Genomic DNA, 14,608 nt, shown 5'->3' on the forward strand with positions numbered 1-14,608 from the left:
CTTCCAACAGGCATCGGCACAAACCTGCAGGGAGAAGCGGAGAGGGTCAGCGGAGCTGGCGAGCAGGAAGGAGTTAAAGACAGCACAGGAGCCTCATTAATCTCGAGCTAATGAGATAGGGAGGCCAGGCCCTGCTGCTGGAGGGGGAAGGGGGCTGCTGGACCCGATAGCCCTGCCTGGCCCTGCAGGCAGCGGATACCGGGGATATCAGCGCCGGGAGATAAGAGGGTGCTGGAAGAGCACCCCCCACCCATGGGGGACACCGGGAACGGCTGCGCAGAGCGAGGGGAGCACCACGCAGGGCAGGCAGAGCTGCTGGTGATGGTGCCACGCTCCTGGAAACCCCAAGAAGTAGGATGCTGCCAGCCACCCCCATATATCCCCCCTTCCTGGGGGCTGCGCATCCTCCAGGGTGACTGAGGCTGCAAGCACTCGACTCTGCTTCACATCGTTACAGCTGGGACCTGCAACACCACCACCCTGGAGCCCCCAGAGCTGGTGCAACCAGCAGCTCGCTCAGACCCCCAGCCTGGAGCCCCTCCAGTCCCAGTACAACCAGTAGCCAGCTTGGACCCCCAGCCTGGAGCCCTCCAACCCCAAAACAACCAGTAGCTGGCTCAGACTCCCAGCCTGGAGCCCTTCCAGTCCCAGTACAACCAGTAGCCAGCTTGGACCCCCGACCTGAAGTCCCCCCAGCACTAGGACAACCAGTAGCTGGCTCAGACCCCCAGCCTGGAGCCCCTCCAGTCCCAGTACAGCCAGTAGCCAGCTTGGACCCCCAGCCTAGAGCCCTCCAACCCCAAAACAACCAGTAGCTGGCTCAGACTCCCAGCCTGGAGCCCTTCCAGTCCCAGTACAACCAGTAGCCAGCTTGGACCCCCGACCTGAAGCCCCCCCAGCACTAGGACAACCAGTAGCTGGCTCAGACCCCCAGCCTGGAGCCCCTCCAGTCCCAGTACAGCCAGTAGCCAGCTTGGACCCCCAGCCTAGAGCCCTCCAACCCCAGGACAATCAGCAACTGGCTCAGACCTCCAGCCTGGAGCCCCTCCACTCCCAGTACAGCCAGTAGCCAGCTCAGACCCCCAGCCTAGAGCCCCCAGCCCCAGTACAACCAGTAGCCAGTTCGAACACCCAGCCCAGAGTTCCCCCAGTCCCAGTACAACCAGCAGCCGGCCAGAGTCCCGACCCAGAGCCAAGACAACAAGCAGGACCCGGTGGCTACCATGTGATCCAGCTAGTCAGCTTCATAGAATCACAGAATGGGGTGGGAAGGGGCCTTAAAACTCATCCAAGTTCCAAGCCAAATTCTCAAAAGGGGAACCAGTTTCCAGCACGGGCCGGTGCCATTGCCGGTTGGCAGCTGCTTTCCCCACGCCTCGCTGCGGCGGCGGCTGCATCTGCTCACAGCCCTGCCACGGCTCTCGCTGGCAGCTGCTAAGCTTCAGCCCCTGTTGCTGCTCCGAAGGGACCTCATCAGCCACACACGTGCTGCCTCTGCCCATGCCTCAGTTTCCCCTTCCATCTCCATCTTGTTGCGCAGAGGGGAGGAGCTGGGACAGAGGCCGTCCCGGAGCGTGGCCACACAGCCATGTCCTACGTCTGAACTCCGTCCCCTGCGCCCGCAGGAGCTGCCAGGAGCACTGGAGCGAGACTCATGCCAGGCACGTGCTCCTCCGGCCCCGCTCTGCCTTGCCACAAGTCGCCAAGTTACTCGGTGCCACCGCCGGCACCAGAGCGGCCTCGGCGAGCACCGCGGCCACGCTGCCATGGCCCTGTGGGCAACCGAAGCCCAGGGACAGCCACGGTGAATCCAGAGGCAGGGGACTGTCCCCTCGCAAGAGGCCATGTCACCCTGGCCCATAATCGCAGTGAATCCAGAGCTGGAGGACTGTCCCCCTGCAAGAGGCCGTGTCACCTTAGCCCGTGACTGCGGTGAATCCAGAGCTGGGGGACTGTCCCCTCGCAAGAGGCCGTGTCACCCTGGCCCATGACCACAGTGAATCCAGAACTGGAGGACTGTCCCCTCGCAAGAGGCCGTGTCACCCTGGCCTGTGACCACCATGAATCCAGAGCTGGGGGACTGTCCCCTCGCAAGAGGCCGTGTCAGCCTGGCCTGTGACCACCATGAATCCAGAGCTGGGGAATTGTCCCCTCGCAAGAGGCCGTGTCACCCTGGCCCATGACCACAGTGAATCCAGAGCTGGGGGACTGTCCCCTCGCAAGAGGCCATGTCACCTTAGCCCATAATCACAGTGAATCCAGACCTAGGGGATTGTCCCCTCGCAAGAGGCCGTGTCACCTTGGCCCATGACTATGGTGAATCCAGAGACAGGGGACTGTCCCCTCGCAAGAGGCCGTGTCACCTTAGCCCATGATCACGGTGAATCCAGAGCTGGGGGATTGTCCCCTAACAAGAAGTTGTGCCACCTTAGCCCATGACCACGGTGAATCCAGAGCCAGGGCACTGTCCCCTCGCAAAAGCCCCTGTCACTGTAGCCCATGACAGTGGTGAATCCAGAGCCGGGGGACTGTCCCCTCGCAAAAGGTTGTGCCACCCTGGCCCATGATTACAGCAAATCCAGAGCCGGGGGACTGTCCCCTCGCAAGAGGCCGTGTCACCTTAGCCTATGACCGCGGTGAATCCAGAGCTGGGGGACTGTCCCCTCACAAAAGTCGTGCCACCCTGGCCCACGACCACGGTGAATCCAGAGCCGGGGGACTGTCCCCTCACAAGGGACCACAACCCCCTGGCCTGGTGGCCACGGTGACCTTGGGCCATGTCCCTTTCTCCCTCCGGCTGCCGTGTCCCCAGGCCCCACGGGGGATTTTGGGGGCCGGCAGCAGCCCCCACGTCCCGCAGGGCAGGTGCCGAGAGCGACAGCGGCTTCGCGGGGCTAAAAATAGGTGGCAGCGGGTGGGGGTGTGACGGGGGGGGGGGGGATGTGTGACTCCGATACCGGGTTCAGCCGCAAAAAGGGGTCTCACTCGTCCAGGGAGGGGGCTCCAAGGGGATCTGGAGGAGGACGGGGAGCTGGGTCCCAGTGTCCCATCACATAAGACACACAGCGTTGGGGGGTCCATGGGGGGACCCCGGCGTGGAGGCATGAATATTTGGGGGGGGGGGGGAATCCCCAGGCTGGGGAAGGATGAGGGGAGACCCTCAGGACTGGAGGATGAAGAAGGAGGGGAACAGAGGCAGGGAAGGATGTGATGATGATGAAATGGGAGGGCAGGAGGGACCCTCGGGGATGGGGGTGGGGGGCAGAATAAGAGGGGGAGATTGGGGGGGAGGGGGGACCCTCGGGGCAGGCAGAATGGGGGGGAGGGGATGAAGGGGAGATCCCGGGGTGAAGGGGGGGACCCCGCAGCACGTGGCACAGGGAGGGAACGGATCGCACCCCCCCCCCCTTCCCCAGCACGGGAGGAGGGGACCGGGCTGCTCCCACCCCCCCCAGCCCCGGTCCCCTTCCCCGGTCGGAGCCTCGGGGCTGCAACCGGTCGGACGGCAACGCCCGTAGGGACCGAACCGGGGAGGGGGAGCCCCGTGCAGCCCAGCCCCCCCGGTACCGGCCACAGGGGGGGCCTGGTCCAGCCCCCCCCCCCATCCCCCCATCGGTAGGGGATGCCAGTCCGGGTCCTGCCCAGCCCCTAACCCCCCCCCTCCCCGGTACCGGCCGGGGGAGGTCATGGCTCGGGAAGGGGGGTCCCGGTACCGGTCCGAGATTCTGGGAGCGGGTCTGGGTCCCGGTTCCGCCCCCACGGTATCGGCCGGGAGAGCCAGACGGGTCGGCGGTCCCGGTGCTGGGGGGGGTTGGGGTGGGGGGGGCCCGGTCCAGGTCCTGTCCAGTCCCCATCTCCCACCCTCTCCGGTAAAGCCCGGGGGGAGGGATTCTCGGTCGGGGGTCCCAGTCCTGATGGGGGCGGGGGGGCAGGTCCCGATGCCGGAGAAGCGAGTAGGGGAAGGCGGGGGGGGGGGGGGGGGGGTTGTCCCGGTACCGGGTGAGCGGGATTCCCGAGGATAAGGAGCTAGTCCCGGTGCCGAGCCGTCGCGGCGGTGCTTCCCTGCTTACCCGGTGGAGGCCGTGCTCCGCGAAGCCGCATAGCAGCCGCGGCCGCCCGGGCTGGGGCAGCGGCGGGGCCGGGGTGCGCTCGGTGCCCGCTCGGCTCGGCGATCCCCGCGGGCGGCGGGGAGGGGGCGTGGCCCGGCTCAGCCCCGCCCCCTTCCCCCATTGGCTCCCCGCGCTGGTCACGCCCCTCTCCGCCCCGCCCCGCGATCCCATTGGTCCGTCTCCCCCTTTAGCCCCGCCCTCCGCGCTCCTCATTGGCTCCTCGCCGCCGCCGCATGCAAATAGCGCGCGGCGGGCCCGCAGCGCCGCCACGTGGCCGCGGGCGGGGAGCGCAGCCGAGCGGGGCGCGGCGCCTTCCAGCCCCGCGGAGCCGGTACCGGGGGATTTAAAGGGGCCGCAGCCCCGGGCGGGGGTGGGGGTTCCATCAGCTGCGGGGCCCCGGTAAAAGGGGCTCCCCGCAGCCGCGCGGCCCCGCCTCCCGCCGCACGGCTCCGTCCAGCCCCGCCTGTCTGACGCCACTTCCTGCGGGAGGTGTCCGGGACGGCGGAGTTCCCGGGGCTGCCGGCGGGACCGGGGGGAGCCGAGCCGGTCATGGTGGTGCTGCGGGGCGGCGCGGGCCAGGAGGAGCCCTACCCGTGAGTGCCGGCCCCGGGGGGCCCCTCCTGCTCAGCACCCACCGGGGGGACCGGGGGGCCCGGAGAGCTCGGAGCCCCCGGGTCGGTCATTAGGGTAATGAGGCTAATTAGCCGTTACCCCCCGCCGGGGTCACGGCAGCGCAGTGGGGACAGCGGGGTGGGTGAAGGGTCCCCCCGGGGTCTCGGGGCGGGGCGACCGAGGGTTCCACGCTGTGGCTACTGCTCTCAAGACCTGGTAGCCAAGGGTCCCAGGCTGTGGCCACTGCTCCCAGGGCATAGTAGCCAAGGGCTAGTGATCCTAGGCTGAGGTAGCCAAGGGTCCCGGCTGGTAGCCAAAGGTCCCGGCTGGTAGCCAAGGGTCCCGGGCTGTGGCTACTGCTCCCAGTCTAAAGTAGCCAGAGGTCCCGGGCAGTAGCCAGAGGTCCTAGGCAGTAGCCAAGGGTCCCAGGCTGTGGCTACTGCTCCCAGTCTAGAGTAGCCAAGGGTCCCAGGCAGTAGCCAAAGGTCCTAGGCAGTAGCCAAGGGTCCCAGGCTGTGGCTACTGCTCCCAGTCTAGAGTATCCAAAGGTCCTAGGCAGTAGCCAAGGGTCCCAGGCTGTGGCTACTGCTCCCAGTCTAAAGTAGCCAAAGGTCCTAGGCAGTAGCGAAAGGTGTCAGGCTGTGGCTACTGCTCCCAGTCTAGAGTAGCCAAGGGTCCCAGGCAGTAGCCAGAGGTCCCAGGCTGTGGCTACTGCTCCCAGTCTAGAGTAGCCAAGGGTCCCAGGCAGTAGCCAGAGGTCCCAGGCTGTGGCTACTGCTCCCAGTCTAGAGTAGCCAAGGGTTCCAGGCAGTAGCCAAGGGTCCCAGGCTGTGGCTACTGCTCCCAGTCTAGAGTAGCCAAGGGTCCCAGGCAGTAGCCAAGGGTCCCAGGCTGTGGCTACTGCTCCCAGTCTAGAGTAGCCAGAGGTCCTAGGCAGTAGCCAGAGGTCCTAGGCAGTAGCCAAGGGTCCCGGGCTGTGGCTACTGCTCCCAGTCTAGAGTAGCCAAGGGTCCTAGGCAGTAGCCAAGGGTCTCAGGCTGTGGCCACTGCTCCTAGGCCAGGGTAGCCAAGGGTTCTGGGCTGTGGCTACTGCTCCCAGGCTGGGGTAGCCAAGGGCTGTGCCACAGCAGCCTGGGGCCTGCAGGCCAGCTCTGCTCCCCCTGCACCGGCCCAGCTGCCCCTCTGTCTTTGCTTTGAGCGCTGTGCTGCGTCCCTGATTGCTGAACAATAAATAACAGGAACTGGGTTAAAATCCCCTGGCAGGAGACAAGCGGCTTCTTGTTTCTTGCCTGCAAGGAAGAAGTGGAGGAGAAGCTGCTAAACTTTCCCTGTGGTGGCCCTGGAGCTGCTGGGATCCTTTACTGGGAGGTGGTGTTGGCTCCAGTTCCTGGGAATGAGTGATGCTGGGACCCTGACTCCTCTTTACTGGGAGGCAGTGTTGGTTCTGGTCCCCAGGAATGAGTGATACTGGGTCCTTGATTCCCCTTTACTGGGAGTTGGTGTCCAGGAATGAGCAATACTGGGACCCTGACACCCCTTTACTGGGAGTCGGTGTTGACTCTGGTCCCTGGGAATAAGCAATACTGGGACCTTGATCCCCCTTTACTGGGAGTCGATGCTGTTTCTGGTCCCTGGGACTGGGCTCCTGCTCCCTCGAGGTGACGGTGGCCGCGGCAGCCTGGCCGTGGGTGGCTCAGGAAGGGATCCCGAGGCTGGAGGCACCAATAAAGGACTGAAAGTGGAGCTCGCCCCGGACAATCTGGGTGCCCGACGCCGTTACAGCCCCGCTCCGCTGGCGCTGGCCGAAGGTCACCGTCACCTGTGGATGGAAATGAATCCTGCAGCTCTGCAAAGCTCTGGCAGGCAGTGGCGGCAGCGCCCAGCGGCGACGTGGCAGCACAGGGCATCGAGGCAGGGTGCCAGGCTTCAGGAGCGCTGCAAACAGCCCCAGAGGCTTTGGGAGCAATAGAAATGTGGCTCTGCAAGGGGGGGACCTGGGGCTGGGGGTCCCAGCAGCGCTGGGGGTGCTCCCACCCTGGTGACACTTGCACAGCGACTTTTAACATCTTTCCCCCTCTGGCAGAGGCTGGAGGATGAGCCCTTCCTGCAGTTCCGCTGCCTGGAGTTAAGGCTCCCCTGCTATGAAAACAGGGGAAAGAGAGTTGGGGTTGTTCAGCCTGGAGAAGAGAAGACTCCAGGGAGACCTTAGAGCAGCTTCCAGTGCAGAAAAGGGCTCCAGGAAAGCTGGGGAGGGGCTCTTGATCAGGGAGTTCAGGGACAGGACAAGGGAGAATGGTTTTGAGCTGAAAGAGGGGAGATTGAGATGAGATCTGAGGAAGAAATATTTAACTGCCCAGAACAGGGGTAGCTGCCCCATCCCTGGAGGTGCTCAAGGCCAGGTTGGATGGGGCTTGGAGCAACCTGATCCAGTGGGAGGTGTCCCTGCTCATGGCAGGGGGTGGAACTGGATGGACTTTGAGGTCCCTTCCATCCCAAACCATTCCATGATTCTACAATTCCTGCACTGCATCCATCCTGGGGCCGTGCCCCTGAGCCATTCCGGCTCCTGGCAGTGCCAGGCACGCAGCTGCCCAGCTCTGTGTATTCCAGCCTCAGAACTGGGGCTGTTGGTAAGGTGACTCCCGCTATTATTTTCTTTTTAGCCACCTTTGTATTAAAACTTGATCCTCAAGCCCTGGTCGCTCTCTGTTTGCAGCTTGGATTACAGCTCCCCACCCCATCTGTTAGCATCGCCAGGGATACCTGCATCCCTTTTATTCCTCCCAATCCCACCTCTGCTGTTTTCTCTCCAGCTGGAAGGGGCAGAGGTTGTTTTGCTGCGCCCCTCCGGCAGCAGAGACTCTATCACTGCCTCTATCCAGGGGAAGGGAGTAAAAAAAAAATCAAGGCTTTGGCACGGGTGAGGAGCTGGCTGCCGTCCCGGGCTGTAATCGGGTGGCACAGCCTGCCCTGCCCTGGCTGTTGAGACGGCTGTGCCAGCGCTGGATTGCGGTGCTGGGTCTCCTCGGAGCGCTGGGAAGGAAGGGACGTGGTGGGGACACAGGGGTGCGAGCGTGGCAACTCCTGGAGGATCACGGTTTCTTCTGGTGATGTTGGTTTCCTTGCCCACCTCCTGCTACCGGCTGAAACTGGAGGGGAAGCTGCGATGCAAAGATCTTGGTGTACAAGTAAAAAGAGAGCGAAGCTTCCTGTCTTTGGGGAGTTTGAGCGAAGTTCAGAATCCAAGCGGTTGTGTCCGATGCCCGGCGAGATTCTTGCTCATCCCTTGGTTTAGTTTACTCGTGAAATCATTCCATTCCTGTGTCTAAGTGGACCCTGACCCAATTCCATGTCGCTGACCATGGAATTAGAATTATAGAATGTTTTGAGTTGGAAGGCACCTTAAATATCATCTAATTCCACCCCCTGCCATGGGCAGGGACACCTCCCACTGGATCAGGGGCTCCAAGCTCCATCCAACCTGGCCTTGAACCCCTCCAGGGATGGGGCAGCCACCACTGCTCTGGACAAACTGGGTCAGGGCTTCCCCACCCTCACAGGAAAACATTTCTCCTCAAGATCTCATCAGTTGGGGCTGAACAACCCCGACTCTCTCAGCCTGGCCTCATGGCAGAGGTGCTCCAGCCCTCAGATCATCTTCTGATCCTTGGAAAGAGCTGGGGCTCAGCGATGTGGTGTAGCCGTGACCCAAGGAGGAGGATGCGGTGCCTGTTGCACCATCTGGCTGATGCTCTGCGTCCCGCACTGTCCCCACTGCGGGCTCTCAGTTCTCTCCGTTCTCTCTGTTATCTCTCTTTGGGGAGCTCAGCCCCATGTGCCGTGTGTCCCTGCAGGAGGATTGAGGACTGCCTGCCACCGCTGGAGGACTCCCCGTCCAAGAGGTTCTCCCCTTCCAAGCGAAAGCAGTATTATATCAACAAAGCCATCCGCAACTCGGACCTCATCCCCAAAGCCAAGGGCCGCAAAAGCCTGCAGAGGCTGGAGAACAGTAAGGATCCAGGGCAGGTTCCAAGCGTGGACTCTTCCCAGGCTGGGTCTTGTCTCTGGGGTGTTGCTGCTGCCCCTAAATCCTCTGCTGCCCCTAAATCCTCTGCTGCCCCTAAATCCTCTGCTGCCTGGCAGGCTGGTGGGTGCTGGAGTGCAGGTTCTCTCAGAGGGCCCTGCCTCCCCTTCTCAGGGGCTTTGCTCTTTCCTCCTAGCTCGCTACCTGATGACGCTTCTGGAGCGAGATGAATGTGGGAGCGACGAGGGAGAGCTCGTCCATTCCGCCACCCCCAGCATCTTCACGGAAGCTTGCAACAACGAGAGCTACGTGGAGGTAGGTGCAGCCTCACCAGGGTCGCTGGGGAGGTCCTGGCATGGAATCTGCTGTTCCAGCGATACTTGGTGTCCATACCTTGTTCCTCCAGCCTGAGGAGCCTTCTGCTTCCTTGGCCTGGGCTGCTGTGCTCCAGGAAAGCTGGGGAGGGGCTCTTGATCAGGGAGTGCGGGGATAGGACTAGAGGAATGGTTTTGAGCTGCAAGAGGGGAGATGGAGATGCAATCTTAGGAAGAAAGGTTTTGCTGGGAGGGTGGGGAGGCTGAGGTTGCCCAGAGCAGTGGTGGCTGCCCCATCCCTGGAGGGGTTCAAGGCCAGGTTGGATGGAGCTTGGAGCCCCTGATGCAGTGGGAGGTGTCCCTGCCCAGGGCAGAGGGTGGAACTGGAAGGGCTTTGAGGTCTTTTGCAAACCGACCCATTCTATGAAACCCTTGCCCAACCCCTGTGTTGCTTCACGCTGCCCAGCCGGTGTTGCAATACCAGCCCTGTAACTGGGTGTTTTGAAACTTGGCTCCTCTCCTGCGTGAGGCTCAAGGCTTTGGCTGCAGAGCGACCTGCACCACTCGTGGCTCTGCAGAGCTCTTGTCTCACTCACGCCAAGCTTGAGATGCCTGATGGAGCTCTGGATTTGAGGCTGGATTGCACGGGTGGGCAGTTGTGTCAGCACTTGGACTCCCAGTAACCATTAACAAACCATCTTTGGATGTTGTCTCTGAGTGTTAAATCTTCATCTCCTCCCAGAGCAGTTGCCACAAGCTTTAATGGACAATCAGAAGCTGGAGAGACAGGGAGAAAGTTCTTTGTTGCTATGCTCTGCCCTTGGTGGTGGTTGGGGCAGCGTCGCAGCTGCTGGGCTCTGCCCAGCCCCATTCCTTCTCCTGCCCTGCCTGGCCTGCCCTTGGGTCAGAGGAGGCTCACGGGGGGCCAGGTTGGATTCTGAGGGTGGTTGCACCCTGGAGACTTTTGCATTGGAGCTGGCGGGTTGTGTTGTCAGATCTGGAATGACTTCATGAACCGGTCAGGAGAAGAGCAAGAGCGAGTCCTGCTCTACCTGGAGGAGGAAGCCAGGAAGAAGCACAGGAGGAAGTTGCCCGTCAAAAACGAAGACAAGTGGAAAGGTGCTGGGAGGGGACGCTGGGTGGGGAGAGCCTCTCCTTTCCTCCCTTGCATGTGTTTTGGGAAGGGGCCAAGTCCTGCTGCTTGTACCTCCTGGAGGGGTTTAAGGGACAGGTGGACAAGGTGCTGAGGGACATGGTTTAGTGATTGATGGGAATGGTTGGACTCAATGATCTGGTGGGTCTTTTCCAACCTGGTGATTCTACGATTCTATGATAAAAGATGGACGTGGTAGTTGGGTTCCTCTGGGGTGGTCAGGGGGACGCTTGTCTCCTTCTGAGAGGTGGTGTGGTGACCTGAGCTGTCCCTTGGGTGGCTGGGGATGTAAGCCCCATCCAAATCCCTTCCATCTTCTCTCTGCTGGCTCCAGAGCACCCTGCCTTCACGCCCAAGGAGTGCTTCCAGCGCATCAGCCGCCGCCTGCGCTCCACCCTGAAGCGGGGCCGGATCCCCATGGTGAGCCGGGGGCTGCTGGGGGTGGCAGGGCTGGGGCACCCAGGGCTTGCGGCTTCATCCGGAGCCGCATCCTCAGCACCATTCCCTGACCTTGGTCTCCGAGCCGGGCGAGTGCTGGATTTCAGCTGAGCTCCTGGGGAATGCGCTCCGGTTCTCATATGACCTCTGCAGCGGTGGCTGATGATTGCAAACAGACATTCAGCTCCCCGTGCAGATGGGTTTTCCTGGCTCAGTTTAGATTTTTCTGGTAGTTACAGGACACTTTGGTGTGGCTGTTTCCCAGGCTCTGCTCCGTGAGCAGCAGGTGACAGAGGAAATCCAGTGTGTTTGCCCACAGGGGCAGCAGTGGAGCCTTTGGGGTCTCAGAATGGTCCTCACCAGGCTGTTTGGAGAAACTCAAACGCATTTTGAAAGAGGTCAGACCGCATAAACCGCTGAGCAGACAATTGGGCCTGAATGGAGAGGCAAACGTGGCCTTGGGGAGCCGAGCTGCCTGCCCAGCCCTTGCTCTCGTGGGCTCCAGGGGTTCCTGGCTCCCTGCTCCCTCATCTCAGTTGTGCTGTTTTCCTGCTCCGTTTTCCTTGCTCTAATTAGCCTCTAAAAGCAGCCTCGACTCCTCCTGCCCCTGACTTCTATCTACTCAATTTGTTCTCAAACTAGCCTCGCTTTTGCTGCTTGGCTCTGGGGTCAGGGCGCTCCAGGGCGCTGCGTCGTGTTCATCTTTGCTGGGAGAAAAGGAGATGCGAGGCACGAGGCTTTCCTGGCTCCTGCCGCTCCGAACATGAGGGACGATGCCAGCCCTTGGCACACACAGGGTGGAGTTGGCAGGGGATGGATCCTTCCCCGCCTCTGGGGCTGAAGAAGGGAGTTGTTTCCTTTCTTTGTGCCTTCCCTCCGTCTTGCATCCAGATGGCTTCTCCTTGGAGGCCGCGTCGTGCTGGGCTCTGTGGCCATGGTCACAAAGCATCCGTGGCTCTGCTTGGTCCCCGGCTGGGGCAGCAGCTCCTCAAAGGGAAAAAGTGGGTGCTGCGAGGGGTGCAGAGCTGTATCGGGGCTTTTCCCGCGTTGGGGTACATCTGGTGAGCTCCAGCTCCCTGTGCCTGGCTCCTGGCTGCAGGGTTTGAACGGGGTCACGCTGCTCTCCTCACTGACAGCTCCGGTCTGTCCTTGCAGGGGACGCTGGAAGGGCTGGAGGAGGAGCTGCTGGCCTTCTTCTCCGTCACCCCGCACTCCGTCTACACCGCGCTGATGGACAACAGGTATTTCCTCAGCTTGGGCCGTGCAGGGGTCCCTGCGTCCCATGGAGCGGAGTCGGAGTCCTGAGCTGTGCAACCCCGTGTGCGAGGGTTCCACACAGGCTGTTCCTGGTACAGACCTTATGAGGAGCAGCTGGGAGAGCTGGGGGTGTTTAGCCTGGAGAAGAGGAGGCTGAGGGGAGACCTCATTGCTCTCTCCAACTCCCCGAGAGGAGGTTGTGGAGAGGAGGGAGCTGGGCTCTTCTCCCAAGGGACAGGGGACAGGACGAGAGGGAATGGCCTCAAGCTCCACCAGGGGAGGTTCAGACTGAATATCATGAAAAAATTTTTCAGGGAAAGGGTCATTGGTCCCTGGCAGAGGCTGCCCAGAGAGAGGGTTAAGTCCCCTTCCCTGGAGGGGTTTAAGGGACGGGTGGACGAGGCGCTGAGGGACATGGTTTAGTGATTGATGGGAATGGTTGGACTCGATGATCCAGTGGGTCTCTTCCAACCTGGTGATTCTATGATACCACCAGTGTTCCCTGCACCCCAGAGCTGCCCCAGGCTGCGGAGGGGCTCTGGGAGCAAAGGAGACCTCTTGACCAGGCTGAGGTCTCCATCTGGAGACACTTGCCTGGGGTGGCCCCTGTGGAGCCCCTGGGGGATCCCTGCACAGGGGGTTGTGGTGCTTTGTGCTCCTCATCTCTGATCCACGGCTCCGTGGAGGAACGAGGGCAGGGCAACACGAGGGAGATACTGGTCTGGGACACATCAGCTCTAACTCTGTCCCCCATCTCCATCAGCTTTGAGCGACTCCTGCTCCACGCGCTCTGCCAGTACATGGACCTCGTCTCTGCCAGTAAGAGCCTCGTGTTTGTTTGCTCGGTTGTGGTGGTGTTGTTCCTTTCTCTTCATCGCTATCTCTGCTCTCCAGCTCAGCTTCTACCTCCCTTCCTCCTCCCAGCCCCACCTTGTGCTGCGGTTCACAGATAACCCTGCTCTCCTGCCTCCACCGCGAACCTCGGCTGCGGTTGCACCGGTTTGGAGGTGCTGGTGGCAATATTTCGGGTTGAAGCCCAGCAGCCGGGGTGATGGCCAGGCCCAGCTCTGCCTGGGAATATCCTGTTCCCAGCAGTGCTGCCATTTCTCCTCGTGGTCCTGGGTTTGGATGGATGGATGGATGGATGGTCCAACATTGGTGAGGTTCCCTCTCCTGCGGCTTTTCCGCAGAGAGCGGCCGTGCCTGTGGGTTTCCCTGGAAAGTCTCGTTGCCAAGTTGGGGAGGAGAGGCTCCGTGCTCCGTCTCTGCGGAGGAGTCTTCGCTGCTGAGCGTTTCATTAGCAGCTGCTTGCGGAGAACAGTGTGAAAGCGCTAATGATGTGAACTGGAGCCTGTGGTGCCAGCAGGGATGCGTGGAGAGGGACGGGGGGGGACCGGTTGTCACCTTTGCAGAGCACTGAGGAACCTTTCCTTGCTGTGCAGCTGGACTGGGACCACCGTGTTTGTGGCCTGTGGGGTCATGAACCATTTTTTTGGGGGAACAGCGGTGTGGTAACCTCTTCCCTCTCCCCTCCAGGTTCCGACATCGAAGGGAAACGTCAAATGAAAGTGAGCAACAAACACCGCGTCTTCCTGCCCCCTGAGCTCCTGCTCTCAGACTACCTGGGGCAGATGAGCTGATGCTCTGAGGGACGCCCTGCCCCGAACTCTGCGTGCTGAAGGCTTCCATCTCCTGCTCCTGGCTTCTCCCACCCTGCTGGCCTTTGGGATCCAGCCCGTTTGCCTGCTTCTCCGCTTGCCCAAGCGGGGTGCAGCGTGGACCTCCTCGAGGGTGGCTCGTCCTCTCCTCCAAGAGCAGATGGAGCCGAGCCCTCGGGATTCGGGGGCTCACGCCTGCGTTGCCAGATAGCGCTGGGCGCAAGGCGTGGGCCAAGCAGGTGCCTATCTGCCTCGCTCCCCTCGTTCCCCAGTTTGCAGCGTCGCTTGCCAGGCGGAGCTGCTCTCCCTGGAACTATTTGTGTGTCTATTTATAACCCAGGTGCTTTTCAAAAGAATCGGGGTTGGGCCAAACCCGCTCGTGGGGTGATTTTCTGTCCAGATTTTTCTGCGGTGAAACAGCTCCTGGCGGCTGCTGAGCAAACGCTGAGCGAGCGGAAGAGCCGCGGGGCTGTCGCGTTCCTGGGGAGCACCCGCAGCTCCGCGCCCGGGATGGGGTGTCGGAAGGGGTGGGGGGTGGGTGCTCGGCCCCTACCAGCCCCTCGGGCAGGGTGGGGTGTGGGGAGCTCCTGGGTGTTTCGTGCGCCCTCCCAGCCTGCCGCACGGCTGGTTTTAAATGTAATATAGCTTGGTTTTTAATTGTGTGTGTGTAGGTGTGTGTGCGTGTGTGTGCTGGAGGGGTGTCCCCATGTGTCCCTGTGTGTCCAAGGGTTCACCACAGTGGGGGACCCTGCTCTGGGAACCCCCAGAGGGGTCAGAGCCCCTCTCTGGGCTTTTTGTGGCTCTGCACCCCCTCCCTTGTCACCTGGTGGGGGTCTTTGCTGCTCTACCACGATGCCATTGACCGAGGGCCCCCCAGGGCTGTCCTTGTGGGGTGGGGGGACCCCCCCTTAAGCCACTTCTGTGACTCGGGAACAATAAAACCGTGGTGCTCCCAGACTTTGACTCTGTCTTTGTGTGGGGAAGGGGCTGGGGGGAGGCTGGGAGGGAGTTGGGGGGGTCCTGGGGTGGGGAAGAGGGGGCAG

General features: G+C 61.8%; 1 protein-coding gene across 1 annotated transcript; it reads left to right on the forward strand.

Annotated features, from left to right (window-relative positions):
• The first annotated feature begins 4,547 nt into the window (after window positions 1-4,547).
• Window positions 4,548-14,522, forward strand: R3HDM4 (R3H domain containing 4). Its single transcript, XM_069878186.1, has 8 exons — window positions 4,548-4,702; window positions 8,576-8,730; window positions 8,942-9,060; window positions 10,055-10,178; window positions 10,547-10,632; window positions 11,806-11,891; window positions 12,671-12,726; window positions 13,444-14,522. The coding sequence occupies exons 1-8, from the start codon at window positions 4,659-4,661 to the stop codon at window positions 13,545-13,547; spliced, it is 774 nt and encodes a 257-aa protein (XP_069734287.1). The 5' UTR covers window positions 4,548-4,658; the 3' UTR covers window positions 13,548-14,522.
• The last annotated feature ends 86 nt before the right edge of the window (window positions 14,523-14,608 follow it).

The sequence above is a fragment of the Phaenicophaeus curvirostris genome, chromosome 28 (assembly GCF_032191515.1).
Source record: "Phaenicophaeus curvirostris isolate KB17595 chromosome 28, BPBGC_Pcur_1.0, whole genome shotgun sequence".
Taxonomy (NCBI): domain Eukaryota; kingdom Metazoa; phylum Chordata; class Aves; order Cuculiformes; family Cuculidae; genus Phaenicophaeus; species Phaenicophaeus curvirostris.